Source organism: Haliotis rubra, unplaced genomic scaffold (genome assembly GCF_003918875.1).
Source record: "Haliotis rubra isolate DU_JTF1 unplaced genomic scaffold, ASM391887v1 Scf548, whole genome shotgun sequence".
Classification (NCBI taxonomy): domain Eukaryota; kingdom Metazoa; phylum Mollusca; class Gastropoda; order Lepetellida; family Haliotidae; genus Haliotis; species Haliotis rubra.
Window position 1 is genome coordinate 547,952 of NW_025767244.1, and position 14,653 is coordinate 562,604.

At 39.6% G+C, this 14,653-nt stretch overlaps 1 protein-coding gene across 1 annotated transcript in view; it reads left to right on the plus strand.

The window, feature by feature from the left end:
- The window catches only part of LOC124253643 (protein SMG7-like), a 297,643-nt gene that overhangs the window by 90,305 nt on the left and 192,685 nt on the right, over nucleotides 1-14,653 (plus strand). Inside the window, exons 14-16 of the mRNA XM_046687453.1 lie at nucleotides 540-606; nucleotides 9,145-9,258; nucleotides 10,479-10,552. Coding sequence (XP_046543409.1) covers nucleotides 540-606; nucleotides 9,145-9,258; nucleotides 10,479-10,552 — 255 coding nt within the window. The remainder of the gene's footprint in view (nucleotides 1-539; nucleotides 607-9,144; nucleotides 9,259-10,478; nucleotides 10,553-14,653) is intronic.

Below are 14,653 nucleotides of genomic sequence, written 5' to 3' on the forward strand. Positions count from 1 at the left end.
AACAGGGTAAAAACATGGTGCTGACATGGGTTTTGAGGTCGGTAATGAGGTGGCGGAGGATCTGTCCTGTTTTAGTGATTTTATGTGTACAGAAATCAGCGGAGTCAGAGATGAAGGAGTTGGTTGATTTGCCAAGTTGAGAAAACATTATATTATTATTATTAACACAATGTCTCTGGAATGCAGAGGAAGCCTAGCCTCGGGTCGGGGATTATTTCTTTGGCTCTGGCTAGGTGGTTGTAGGATGGGTGTTGTTAGACATTTGTAAGTTTTTATGAATATGGATAAGTGCTGGCTAGTTAAGATGTTACCTGATTAGTTTCAAATCAAAATGGTTCATGATACATGTGTTCTAGTGAGACGATTTTGAGGCAGAGGTGGAGGGGTCTGCTCACTGTTCTCATGGTCAGCAATTTTTTTCCATAAAATCATTTTGTTTTGACAGTTTTTCATAAAATCATTTTATTATGAAAGCATTACATAGAATGTATGGAGCAAATGTATCAAGATGATGACAGTGTGTTTGGGTTTTCCTTCAGTTGACGATATCCCTTTACCTGAAGACTGTGATCTGCGCTGCTTTCAGCCAATAGAGAAAGCCCACAGGTATGACATCATTAGTGATTTGCCCCCACTGACAGAGTTCCTTTCCTTGTTGCAGACCGTAGCGGTATGTCTTTTTGGGTGTTATAAAGCAGAAACCTCATATATTGGTTTCATATGAAGTTTACTTAGATAGCATGAGCATATTATTATTGATTGTGTTGATTATTACATTGAAATACAACACATCATATTGGAGTGATATATGAAGTTTTCTAAAAGGTGGCATTGTGCTCTTAATGTATTTATAGGGAGAGACCCTTTATTTTATTGCGAAGTTGTACAGTTAGAACAAGACATTGAAGTGTAAGTTTTCCTGTCATGGACAGTTCAGGACACTTGTAGTATTGATCGTTGAACTTGTTAGACACTAAAACATGTGATTGGATGAAATTGGGAGTCAGGGTCATTAAAAAACATGTACATTTATCTCTACAACTTTGTGGTTTTACATGGCCAAGTCATATGTTCAAAAGAACAAATATGAATGTTTACAAAATATACACATTTTGTTTCGGCTCCCAATACATACTGGGCAGCTTGTATATTTAGATTGATGTTACCACTACTTCTTTCAGTTTCTCCTTTGTCTTTCCAAGGATCCCCTATTTTATATGTTTCCAATGTCAATGTCAGGAAGAGTGTACAAACTAAACATTTTCAAGCATCTCTTGTTCTATGTGAGTGACCACACAAAACCGCATACTTATCATACTGTAGAAATACATATTGCATCTTGCATGTGAATAATTTATACACACTAATCCATTTATGTGTTACATTTGTGCGTTACATTAATGCAAATTTCACACATGTGAAAAATAACATATTTTTAATGTAATTTTTTCTCTTCGCAGTTCCTCTGTGAACAAATAGGAATGAATTAAATAAATTAGTATAACTTTACACAGTCTGCATGATAAGACTTTGACTATGATAAGAACGATGTTATATGTACCTTTTGTATGCTTTTGCAATTTCCAAGATACAGTTTAAGTGTATATTTTTACCAAATCAGCAAGCCTGATGACCTGATCCCATTATTTGTCACTGTGACAAGTATTCATGCAATTAAAATGTAGATTTGAGGTACAGATAAAATTTGTGTTTGGTATAAAAATAACAATCTGCTAAAATTGGATTGATTGATTGTTAAACTAAATTTGAGATGTGTTGGCAAGGGCAGGTGTTGACCTCCGAAACCTTTTCCATTAGAAGAGGCATATTTCAGGCTGATTCTTTCACTTCTTTGCTTTTCTGTCTGTCACTAAATCAGTTCAGATTTTGGCTTAACCAAGAGGAGGGTCATCATCCTGGACCACCTCAGCACAGATCCCCAACACTTACTCATCCTTTATAGGGATGCCACGATGCATCGATACTCTTTCTAAGACGATACTATTATCGATACATTCAAAACTGTATTGATATTCAGTTTTGAAAGTATCGGTTTAGATATGTTTATGTATCGTTTACATTTTGCAATTGTATCATGTCTTTTGATGTTGTGAGAGTTATAAGTGATTATTTTTTATGCACAAAGATGGGAAATTAGAACTATTTAATCCATGAGAATACAAAATGTTGATCTTTTCATGGACAGTTATAAAATATGAAATATTTTTTTTCAAAATGTAACTAAACTGAGAGAAAAATACAAATGTAGAAGAAAATATGGAGTTCAGAGCTGGATTCTCATATCAGAATCAAAGCCACAAATACTTATGCTGTACCTCTGATATCCTTTTGGTGTTGTTGATTGGATGAAACAAACTTGGTGTTGTTGATTGGATGAAACAAACAGTTTACAGTATTGACACCCTCACATGAAGAATCATGTCAGACCCACCACTCTTCCCCCAATCGTTTATCAGATGTAATGGGACCGCAGGGACTGTACAGAAACGAGCGTCAACCAAGTGAAGCATTATGTCAGATCAGAACACACTCATTTTTTCAAAGCATGGCCCTCTGAGCAACTGATGTACCGACTTTACATGCAGTGTGTTGGGTCCCTTGCTTGGATGAAGTTGGCTGGCTGGAAAACTGGAACAGAAGACTTTCTGTTTGCTGCACAGGACCAATCATTTCCCACTCACAACCGTCAGTGTGTGATTTTATATTGCTATGAAAAGTATCTATGAAGTGTACTCTACCTTGAAAATTTGACTTGAAAATCTAGACTTGCTTCACATTTTCTACGGAGATTGTTGCTAATTCTTATCATGGCTGAAGGTGAAGAAAATGTCGCAGAGGTGGTCTATATGCCTTCTGCAATTCCTCTACCGCCAAAATTGGATCTGAAAGGGACTTTAGCCTCAAACTGGAAAAGATTCAAACGTGGATGGGACAATTATGAAATTACTCAGAAATTGTTTTAGAAGGAATGAGATTTAGAACGGCAACATTTCTTACAGCTGTTGGATCTGATGCTGTGGAAGTCTTTGATGGGTTTCAATTTGCAAATTAAGATGATAAGTCTAACATAAACATTGTTTTGGAAATATTTGAGAGATTTTATGTTGGTTCGACAAGTGAAACATATGACGTTACATTTGCAATAAACGTGAACAGGAAAGCGGTGAATCTATTGACACTTATGTAGCAGCTCTGCGATCTCTTGCCAAATCCTGCAATTACAGCACACTAACAGATTCATTGATCAAGGACAGAATTGATGTAGGAGTTCTTGACAATAGCACAAGAAAGAAACTTACATACTGCAGACTTGACACTAGAGAAGTGTATCAATGTGTGTAGAGCATGTGAAACAACAGATCATCAACTCAAATCTATGAGAACTGATCAGGTGTCCTTTATAAGTGGAAACAGAAATGGAAAGAAAAGTGGTCAAAGCAAAAGTGGAAGATCAGAGAGGGAACAAACTAAACCAAAATATGTGTCCTACATTGAAGAGTGCAGATTCTTTGGCAGATCTCATGCAAGAGATAGAGACCAGTGTCCAGCATTTGGAAAGAAATGTACATATTGTCATGGCATGAACCATTTTAATATCAAAGGAAAGGAAACAGGCGACAGCGAGGCAGTGCTGTTGAAGATCTCTCCGCCTTTGAATCAGAGAGTGAGTTAGGAGACTATGCCTTGAGTCTTGAAGAATCTATCCTGTCTGTGAATGATAACCCTCCTAGGAAACTGTTTGCTCACATGAAAGTCAACAAACAGAAAGTGAAGTTTCAACTTGATTGTGGTGCAACCGTGAATGCTATGCCAGTCTCTTTGTTCAGGACAATATTCCATGGAAAGGGAGAGAGGTTTGATCCTTACAACACTCCACTGATACTCTAGAACAATACAAAAATGAACACTACTGGAAAAACCAGATTTCTGTAGTGAATCCAAGGAATTGTGAAACCCACATACTTGAATTCATCATTGTTCAGGATGAAGTAAGACCTGTTCTTGGCACACAGGCAGTCCAAGAGATGAACCTGATTACAGTCAACTTCGACAACATTATGTCGATTTCCAAAGACAATGTAATCGAAGAGTTTTCTGATGTCTTCAATGTGGAAGGAAAGTAAGAAGGGACCCTCAAACTTGAGATAGATCCAAAAGTCTCTGAAGACTCCTTTGAGGAAAACTCCAATAGCTATTAAGCCAAGGCTGAACTGAATGGATTAGAAATTGATATGTACCAACTGAGTGGATTTCGTCAATGGTAGTGGTCATGAAAAGTGATGGACGTCTACGTGTCTGTTTAGATCCACAACCTCTCAACAAAGCTTTAAAGAGAAATGATTACTCAATGTCAACAATTGATGATGTCTTGCCTGAACTGTCAAATGCAAAACAGTTTTCAGTGATTGATGTCAAAAACGGATTTTGGCATGTGTGCTTGGATGAAAACAGCAGTTATCTAACCACATTTGATACCCCATGGGTAAAATTTCGGTGGAAAAGAATGCCCTTAGGTATCTCACCTGCCCCAGAGGAATTCCAGAGACGACTCGATGATGCGTTGGAAGGTCTTCATGGAGCTAATGCTATTCATGATGACATCATCATATATGGATCAGGCAGCAACATGGATGAAGCAACACAAGATCATGATGCAAATCTCAAAGCTCTCCTCCAAAGATGTCGGATGAAAGGCATCAAACTGAATTTCCAGAAACTGAAATTGAGACATACTGAAGTTACCAATTTAGGTCATGTAATATCATCAGAAGGTCTTAAAGTTGATCCTTCCAAAGACTTGAAAATGCCACATCCAACTGATAAACAAGGGATACAAAATCTGTTGGGACATACCAATTTTGTGCAGAGGTTTGCTCCACAGCTGTCAGAAGCAACTGCACCTTTCAGAAATTTGCTCAAATCAGGTGTTGTATTTTGCTGGAATGATGATATTCACACCAAAGCCTTTGACCAAGTGAAGAAGATCTTGTCTGCTAAACCAGTTCTAAAGTATTTCAATCCAGAGGCTGAAACCGTGTTGCAATGTGATGCATCGGAAAAAGGTTTAGGGGCTTGCCTTGTGCAGAATGATCATCCAATCATGTATGCATCGTGAGCACTCACTGAGACTGAAACAAATTTTGCTGAGATAGAGAAGGAGCTACTCACCATTGTGTTTGGCATGGAGAAGTTTGACAGATATGTCTATGGGTGACATGTGAAGATAGAATTTGATCACAAGCCTCCAGAGACTATCTTGAAGATGAGTCTCCACAATGCTCCGAAGCGCTTGCAGAGGATGATGCTACGCTTACAAAGTTATGAATTTGAAGTGGTTTACAAGAAGGGTTCTTTGATGGTCATGGCTGATACCCTCAGTCGTGCCTTTCTACCACAAATGTCAAACCAGCGGAATCAAGATGCTCACAGTATCATGATGGTAAACAGTCGATCTCCAGCTGAAATAGATGTCGAATCAATTGATATGGTAAGCTATGTTCCAATATCATCACAAACATTCTCTCAAATATCCAAAGCCTCATCTGAAGATAGAGAAATCCAAGCAGTAGCTGCAGTCATCAAAGATAGATGGCCAGACAATAGATGAACGTGTGGTAGTGCCTAAAGCTGACGACACAACATCATGGTCAAACTACACTCTAGTCACTGTGGAATTCAGAATTCTCTTAGAAGAGCAAGAGAAGCTGTGTTTTGGCCCAATATCAATAGAGATGTGAAGGAATTCATAAACAAGTGTGAAATCTGTGCCTGTTACAACAATGAGCAACAGAAAGAACCATTGAAAAGTCACAGTCTGACAAGCCGTCCTTGGGAGAAAGTAGGAGTCGCTTTTTCGACTTTGAGGGGAAAGACTCTCATAACAACCGACTATTACTCAGACTTCTTCGAAGTAGATAGACTACATGATAAGACATCAAAAACGGTCATCAGGAAGCTGAAGCAGCAGTTTGCCAGACATGGTATTCTGGTTCAGGTCATGTCAGACAACGGACCACCATTTGGCTCCAAAGCTTTTGCAACATTTGCCAGAACAGTCAACAAACAGTAGCACACAGAGCTGTCCAACCCAGACACTAAGTGGCAGACAGAACTAGCCACCCAAGTATCTTAAGAACTATGTGACTAGCTAAATCAGCAGTATTGTACTAGACAAGTCACATTGTCGGAACTGATAAAAAAATGTCCAGGTTGTGTCAAAATACTTAATTATAAATTTGAAACCTTTTGGTTTCAGAAATAATAAATTCAGGACTATTAACAAAACATATTTGACATTGTTTCTCCAGTGGCTTTATCTCTGTAAACTGCAATCATCTTTAGTATACTTTAAGATGCTTCATTTGTACATCTTGAAGAGGGGAGATGTACTGATATGCACATCTGCGAGAGTTATCTCCTTCGCATTGTAAAGAGTGGTTCAATGAGTAAAACAACATGTCCGACCTGTACCCATGACGTCTCTGTGTTTATTCCAATCTCAAGATACATAGAACGTTACAGTAAATATGAAATGTTGATTATGTAATGAATTTAATGAGACTGTTGGATGCCCAGTGTTGGCACAGACACAAAATCTAAGGTGACATGAAGGCGTTGCTTGGTCCTATTATTACCATCTTCCCCATGCTTGTGGTTTACACTCTGAGGTTCATCCATGATACAACTCAGAAGTACCAGGTTGTCCGACTCCCCATTGTTCTTAATGCCGTTGGTGTGGTACCTCTTGATCTCTTTGAAAAATCAGACGTGTGTTTGGTTTCTCGACCAGGAGCACAGCTCTTCTGACAAACTGGGTAATGAAGAAGCCGGTGGTGATGGGAATTCTCCATATTCTCCAAAAGGTTCTTGTTGGGTTTGACTAGGTAACGTTTCCTGGAAAGTTCTATTAACTGTCTTGGCTGTGTGTAGATGTGGCAAGGGTACCTGTTGATTTGCATTTTATTCTGTAAAACATAATAATATATGGTGCTGAATTCCATGTTGCATGGGCATGTGAGCATATACAAATTAGAAGTTAAACAAGTATCAGTAATTAAGGAGCAGATTAGTCTTTAGGCCAGATTTAAAGGGAGTCAAGGAAGGAGTGCATATGAGGTGAAGGGGAAGAGAGATCCACTGCACAGCAGCAGTGTGTGGGAATGATCTGGCACCGAATGTGTTCAACTTGTAGAGAGGTATATGCTGAGAGCTTAAAAATATAGAGAGGAGATCTTGTCACTGATTGGTAGGGTAGACATAAGACCTTTTTCGTCTTTGACTTGGTACTAGCAAAACATAATTTAATGCTGAGACATGCCTCTTCTCGACCTTTCATCAGTTGGGAATCATCTGCAGAGAAGTTATGGCCAATCGCAAGATCAGTGACTGAGCTTCCCAAAAGCTTAGTGTATTGTGTCAAGAGTAGAAGCCCTAGTACAGAGCCGTGAGGGACACCACATGAGTTGAGTTGGGGTTTACGTCACATCGGCATTTTTCCAGCCATATAGTGACGAGATCAAGCCAGAATTAATACACATTTTGAGTACAAAGTCAAAATAGTTTTATTTTAAGAATATATCTAATTCATTACATTGTTATTCAACAACAGAAAATGTCATAGCACTAAATTCAAAAGCACGTAATTCGTTATTCACATTACATAGTTACAATTTATGATACAGATCAGCTTCTCTTAGGTAGTTAACAATGAGATGCCCGCTCACGCGAGAAAACAGATCTTTCAAATTTATCGCATCATAATGTGAATCCCTTGCAGTCGAAAAGTCCACACAGTCATGCAGTATATGCTTGATGGTGAACACTTCATGAAAGCAGTGCACTCTTAGAGACTGTGTTTCTGATGACTACTGACTGAGATCTGTCACAAAATAGGAGATACACCACTTAAGTACTGTGCCATCAATGCCATAGTTTTCATTAACAACAGTACAATGTATCAGCAAATGCATTGTTCATGTTAGCATGTATACATGTATTTCTTATGTTTCACCGTGGTTGTGGACATTTCTTTGTGAAGACGGAGAGATAACATATGAACAAACAAATCACATGGAGAACTTCATGACATCAAAACAATGGACAATATTTGAAGTGCCAATAGACATGAAAGTCTTCAACTTGTCACTGTAAGAGTTGAAGGAAAACCAAGTTCTATGGATAGTCAACTTCTTTATTACAATGAATGCAACATTTCGGTGTAGGTACTAACACCGTTATCAAGCAAGTACCTACACCAAAACGTCACACTCATTGCAATAAAGAAGTTGACCATCCACAGAACTTGGGTTTCCTTCATCTTTACAACTTCTGAAATGTCTCTCAAAGAAGAAACTGAGAGCTGTCACCATCAGGATAGTGTGATGGATATATCAGCAGCGTCACCACTGCTTGTATCTACTTATTCAGCTACGTCTCACAAGCTGCTGTGGCAGCACATTAGAGGCTTCCCTTCCACCATTATCTATTTATGACTATCAGTCAGATGTTTCATATCAACATTGCAAGATGGGTCAGGGAGATCATCTTTGGCACACATCCCATTCCAGGAGGATATGTGAACTCATTAAATTCATCCATGAGACTGATGTGAATATAGTATGTATCTCTCAACCTGGCATGCATTTGGGCTTCCTTGACAAGGCGTTTTAATGTTTTTGCTTCTCATGTCTCCTGAAAGCTCTTGAGTATCACAACCAGTGTATTCATGCAGTGTCATCAACACAATACAGTGTTTTGACATTGGGACAGTCCCCCAACATTGATCCACCTTTTCTAGTTACCAGTGCCTGTGTCACAGAGAATTGTGCATAACAGACAAGGATGAATAGAATATCAATACCTGACTTCCTTACTCTGATCATAGTTCAGGCTCCTGGTGTATTCACAGTCTCCTCCTGGAAAGATTTGAAAACTGGTACTTCTGTACTTCTTCTCAGACCACCATCCGAGGTGAGTTGGTCTGCAGAGCCTTCACATACAACTGTTACTTTCCTAGCTTAGAGTTTCAAATTTCAGAGGTTTAAATTGTAGATGAAGTTGAAGGTCACATTAAACTCATTTAGCATTGGATAGGAAACTTACATTATTTCATGCTTGTTTCAGTGGCTACAGCTTCAGTCGAGTCCCAGTTGATGGACTTCAGCTCATGTTGCAGATAGAAATAAGATGTCATCGCTTGCTTAATCATGGTAAATGGTTGGCTCAGCAAGTTGTGGGGTAAGTAATTTACAAGCCTGCAGCTGCTGAAAATATTCCACTGTACTGTCTCCAGTTCACTAAAACATTTTGTGGCAACTCTGTCCTGTTCCACTAAATGCCTTTGGGGACCAGTCTACAAGTATTCTTTATTAGCACTCCATTCTAAGCTCGAAAATTGACATACAATCCATATTTCTTCAGTATATTGCACGTTTGTTAGCTCACTTGACTGAAAGTAGAGTTGGCCTGTGGTCATGGCATCATTTCCAGTGTTGTCTCTGGAATCATCTCTTCAGAAATGCTGGACCAGTAAAGTTGAAACATTCCTCCATATTTCTGGCAGTGGCAATATCTCATTCTGTTCATGTTCCAGTCCAAGTTCCAAAGTATCAGATTTAACTGGGACATCTTTTAACCAATAGTAGTGACATTCTTTTAACATGTGTTAAGGGGCCTTATGTACACTGCAACATTATGAATTTGGACCACATTTATACCACACCTAAAGAGAGTTTGAAAACAAAAATGTTGTCAAAAAACATATGTCCAAGACAAAACTTTTTCCTAAAATATAATTGGTTATGTCTTTAAACTTGTATTTGACTTCAAACTGTACTTTCATAGGCGCCTAGCATCTCTATTCCAGTCACAGCAGAACAATGGTCAAATGAGAACTGTGATGCTTTACATTGTGTCCTCCTCCCTGTTTCCTTTGTGGTATTCCTTAGCTACTTGACCTGTGAGGTTCATGGAGGTGATCTCATCTAATTATAGACATAAAAATGAAGTTTCATTTAATTTAATTACAAACAAAAAGATAAGGGTAAACCTGTCTGTTTCAGTTTGAAAACCAACATTCATCTCCCCCTCTCCTACCGATGAAAAACTTTATTTTCTCCAAGTTTCAGTTGTTGTGTACTTGTAGGTTATAATTGTTTCGCTCAAAATTCCTGTAATCACATGGTCAGAGGGATGGTGTAAACCCATCTAGTGTACCATGTAGCTGTAGGTAGCAAAGGTTCTGTTAATCCCCATGACCCCATGTATGATGGTGACATATATATACTAGTATAGCTCATTTCTTTAGGCTGCTGACTTTATAACGTATTCTTTTAAATGTTCTCAACCAGTTAAATCTGTGATAATATAGTTACTGTTCTGTCAAATAATGACAGGTTTGTATTCAGTCTAGATATATTTGTTATTAAAGGAAAACTTTTTGTCACAATCTTCTTCAGAATGAATTTACTGAACTGCACAACTTTAAAATCTGGACGTCTTCAATTCACAACACCAAGTATTCATGTGAGAAGTAAGTAAAGTTGTTACCACTTGACTTGGTCATCTTGGAAACTTTCTTTGTTTATGAGGCATGAAACAATATTCTAAATTTAATTCAGATCATCCTTCATAGTCTTATAACTTCATTTTATCATGGAAAACAACCTGTACCCATTCAAAACCAAAATTATCTTGGTATTAACTTTCAGAAGTTTACAATCTCCATCCGTAGTTTCACTCTTTACAGAATGTTTCTTACTTGTGAGCTAGAAATGAGTAACTTGTCAAAGATTCTGTTGAATCTCCTGGTTGAAAGACAACACTGGGAAAGCTGTATGATAAACCACTTCAGTCTACCAGTACAGTCACATAGTCATCTCAGGGAGCTCTCAGCTTCTCACCTACTGACCAGCAAGGAAGACACCAATCAGATAAGCAGTGGCCAGAGGTATCTCAAGGAAACCAACTGTCCAGTTGACCATGCACCAATCAGATAAGCATAGTAAGGTCTAATGACCACAGATCCCCACATCTTCAGAATGGTACCTACATGGACCTAACGAGAGCAAAACAAATATCCATTAACAAACCATCATGGTCATCCCACAACCTCAGTCCATATATCATATACCCCAAGACAAGACCCCAATGGAGTTGACATAACTGGTTTGTGTAGGGAATCTGGCATGCCACATTACAAGTACTGGATTTGTAGCACTCTTCAAAATATGAAACACATAGGTGTTTGCCAGTTGTGTAAGTGTCTGTGGTGTATGTTGAGGTTGATGTACAGATTGAGTTCATCCCACAGATTCCCTTCTGGGATCAGATCATGGCAGGACACTGACAATTAAATATTGAAGGACTATGACACAAACTGTGTGTTGCAACATGCTACATGCTAAGACAAGTCCGTCTTCAGGTTGATAAGTGGAAGAAGGCGACGTTGAAGAATTTGGTTGATGTATCGATTTGCTCTCAGATTCCCCTGAGCAACCAGCAATTCAGACAAATACTTCTTTTCTTGGTTTATTTAAATCTTTGGTACAATAACCTTTTTCTCACAGGTTCAGAAACACAAGACAACCTGCTACACCGTCCGGCACAGGTCCACATCTACTAACACAAATACTAGATTTAACTGCAGCTCCCACTGATAGCAGACCATACAATCTCAAGAGATTGGGCATTTCAGAAACTAGACAAGACTTCTTTGTGGTTTCAGAATTCATGGTATGGTTCTGTTATTGATAGGAATTTGATGTCATCTCTCTGAGGATAAGTTGATGTCAGCAGTGCCTGTTGTCGTTCTGCCATTATGTAATAGAGTTGATCAAACCATAGTTATCAGTGTTATCAATTCTAAAACTAATCTGCATAGAGTTGGATGCTGGATATTTTGGAAGAAAATGGCATTTTCTTACTGGTCACCCAAAAAAACATTTGACAAAAGTGTTACTCATACCTAAGCCAACCCCCTTCCTCAGGCTGCTTTTCTGGGTCTTCTAAATTCGGCTTATCTATGGTAATATACGGTATGTCTTCTGAGATGCCTGCATGCAGGTCTCATTATCCTTCCATGCACCTTGCACCAATGGTAGAATCTTGTGAGGGTAAGAATGATACAGTTTACAGAAACGCGTAATTTACGTTCTAACGAGCACTTCAGAGATAGAGTGTTGGTCACATTCTGAAACATGTCTTTTCATGAACAAAGCACTCCTACTAACTGCATACTGTAAACGTACTTATTTTCGCGTGGTGCAATTTTCGCGGAATTGACAGTTTAGACTACATCGCGCGGACAATTATTCGCGCAATCAGTAATTGCCGGAACTGCCAGCTGTCTCTTTGGCCGTCACTAATAGCAGTGAAAACAAATAGAGTGGCTGAACCTGTCAGGCGGCATTTATTACTTATTAACAGGAAATCCCTATCTGTGCGATATACTAGTACACAGTAACCCGTTTACTCCCGGAAGAGATGAAAAACACATAAGTATTATGTTCCGAATTCTGACGATCTGACTAATTAACTTATACTGTATATGAAGCTCTTTGTGATTTCAAACAAGCCGGGTTGTTGTGAATGAGATGATTGAGTGTTAGTGACTATTCGCTTCATGGGGATACGTTTGTATCTAAATGAATAAATAAAATACTGCTGTATTATTTCTTTCCCGAGTCGTTTCGTGGTAATCTGTTTTGTATCAAACCATCTGTCATGTGACCAATTTCCATGGCGGCCACAACACAAATTGCTGTTTTCACTAATTCGGTGATGGGATTTGGCTCATTATTTAATTATGTTTTGGGAAATCCATTACAGCGACAGTTAAGTTTGATTCTTTATGCTACTAGGGGTGAGCGTGGCTAGACTGAAGGAATGACAGGTTTATTCGCGGTGTATAAATTTTCGCGCTAAAATGTTTTGCGCGAAAAGCTCGAAAATAAAACCTGCGCGAAATATACTACGTTTACAGTATATATTGAAATTTTTCCTTATCCTGACTCATGCTTATTGCTTGTCTTCTTCTTCTTTGCGAACATAGTGGAACACCTGTATTTCCCTATTGAAGTTCCCTTCAATAAAAAATCACTAATTATTACTCACCACGAGTTACCTCCCTTCCACAAGCGCGGGAACGAGGGCGCCACCTCCACCCATGTGCCTCACACTCTCTCCTTCTTCGCCCAGTGAGCCAGACGTGAGAGCACCTGTGTCTCCCTGCACACTATATCCTTTATTTATATTTAGTTTGTTACCTCTTATATTCATCTATAGAGGTGTAACTAGTATCCTTATTCAACATGCATTGATAATTATTCGTGTCTCTGCTGCTTGATTCACAGTTCGCCGTGTTTGCTCAGCAGTTTGCGTTAATAAAAATCTGCACTGTTTGTAAATTACGTTACTCTGCTACCGATCCGCATTTAAGATGCCCTAGTTGCATATCTCCATGCTCTATTGTTTCACGCTGTAAATTATGTATTAATTTGTCTAATTCTGCCTTTGATAAATATTTATATTCCGTCTTGTGAGGGATGGCAGATAGATCTCGGAAACAATCTTCAGTCATGGCTAATAGATCGGAGTCAGATATATCCTGAGTTACCTTCGGGGGATAAGCGTGGGACGCAGTCCGCTATATCCTAGAAGCGACCTGCATCCCAGGACGTTCCTTCATCACAATCTAAGACTAGAAGAGCTTCCACGTCGTCTCAACGTACGCTCCGAACCCCCAGGTCTACAGCTTCGTCAAAAGGGAAATCCACGAAGGCTGCTAAAAAACTTTGCTTCTGATATTCAGAATTATGTTTATATGATGATGACATTCCGATTATCATTCCAGATGTACATCATAAGAAGTGACCGGTATCGGCTACCGTCACTTCAGCGCAGATCAACATGCAACCAGAGATGCCTACGCTGACGCCAGAGATTATAACTGAGGGTCCCGTCACTATCACAGAGAGGACACCCTCAACGCCAGCGCAGACCATCCCAAACGACCTGGTCAACCAAATCATGAGACTGATGGAGGACCGTTACGGTTTACAGAGGCCCCAGAGCCACGGGCCCCAGAGCCCAACCCATAATAAGTCATACAGGGCCCCAGAGCCCGCCTTGGCTTCGCGTAGGGCCCCAGAACCCACAAACGCGCCTCCGTGAAGGGCAATCCAGCCCGTAGCGAACACTTCGCTAAGGAAGTCCCAGGCCGCCTCCGCGACGGAGCTAGAGCCTCACCAGTTGCGAGGGACATTGCGGAGGAGGAACGCTTCGCCGAGCCCACACCCTGTAGAACACAGAGGTCGTTCTCGAAGCAAGCGCTCATATATTGATCGGACACTGACTCGATACTTCGCGACTTCGCGAAGGCTAAGTGGCTCCAAGTCTACTTCACCCAGAAGATCTAGAAGGGATACTTCGAGAGCTTCGCGAAGTCCCCGGCGTTAGCCGAGGAAGTCTCCTCCAAGGTCTCCATATACTAGCCACTTGTCATAAATAGTCACTCGTCAGTCCGTTCAAGACATCGCATGAGTTGTCTATCAACTGTATGCCATATGCCGTCTACAAGCCTACGCGAAGACAATTGCACAGGCTATTTACAACACAGAACGTCGCTGTATTA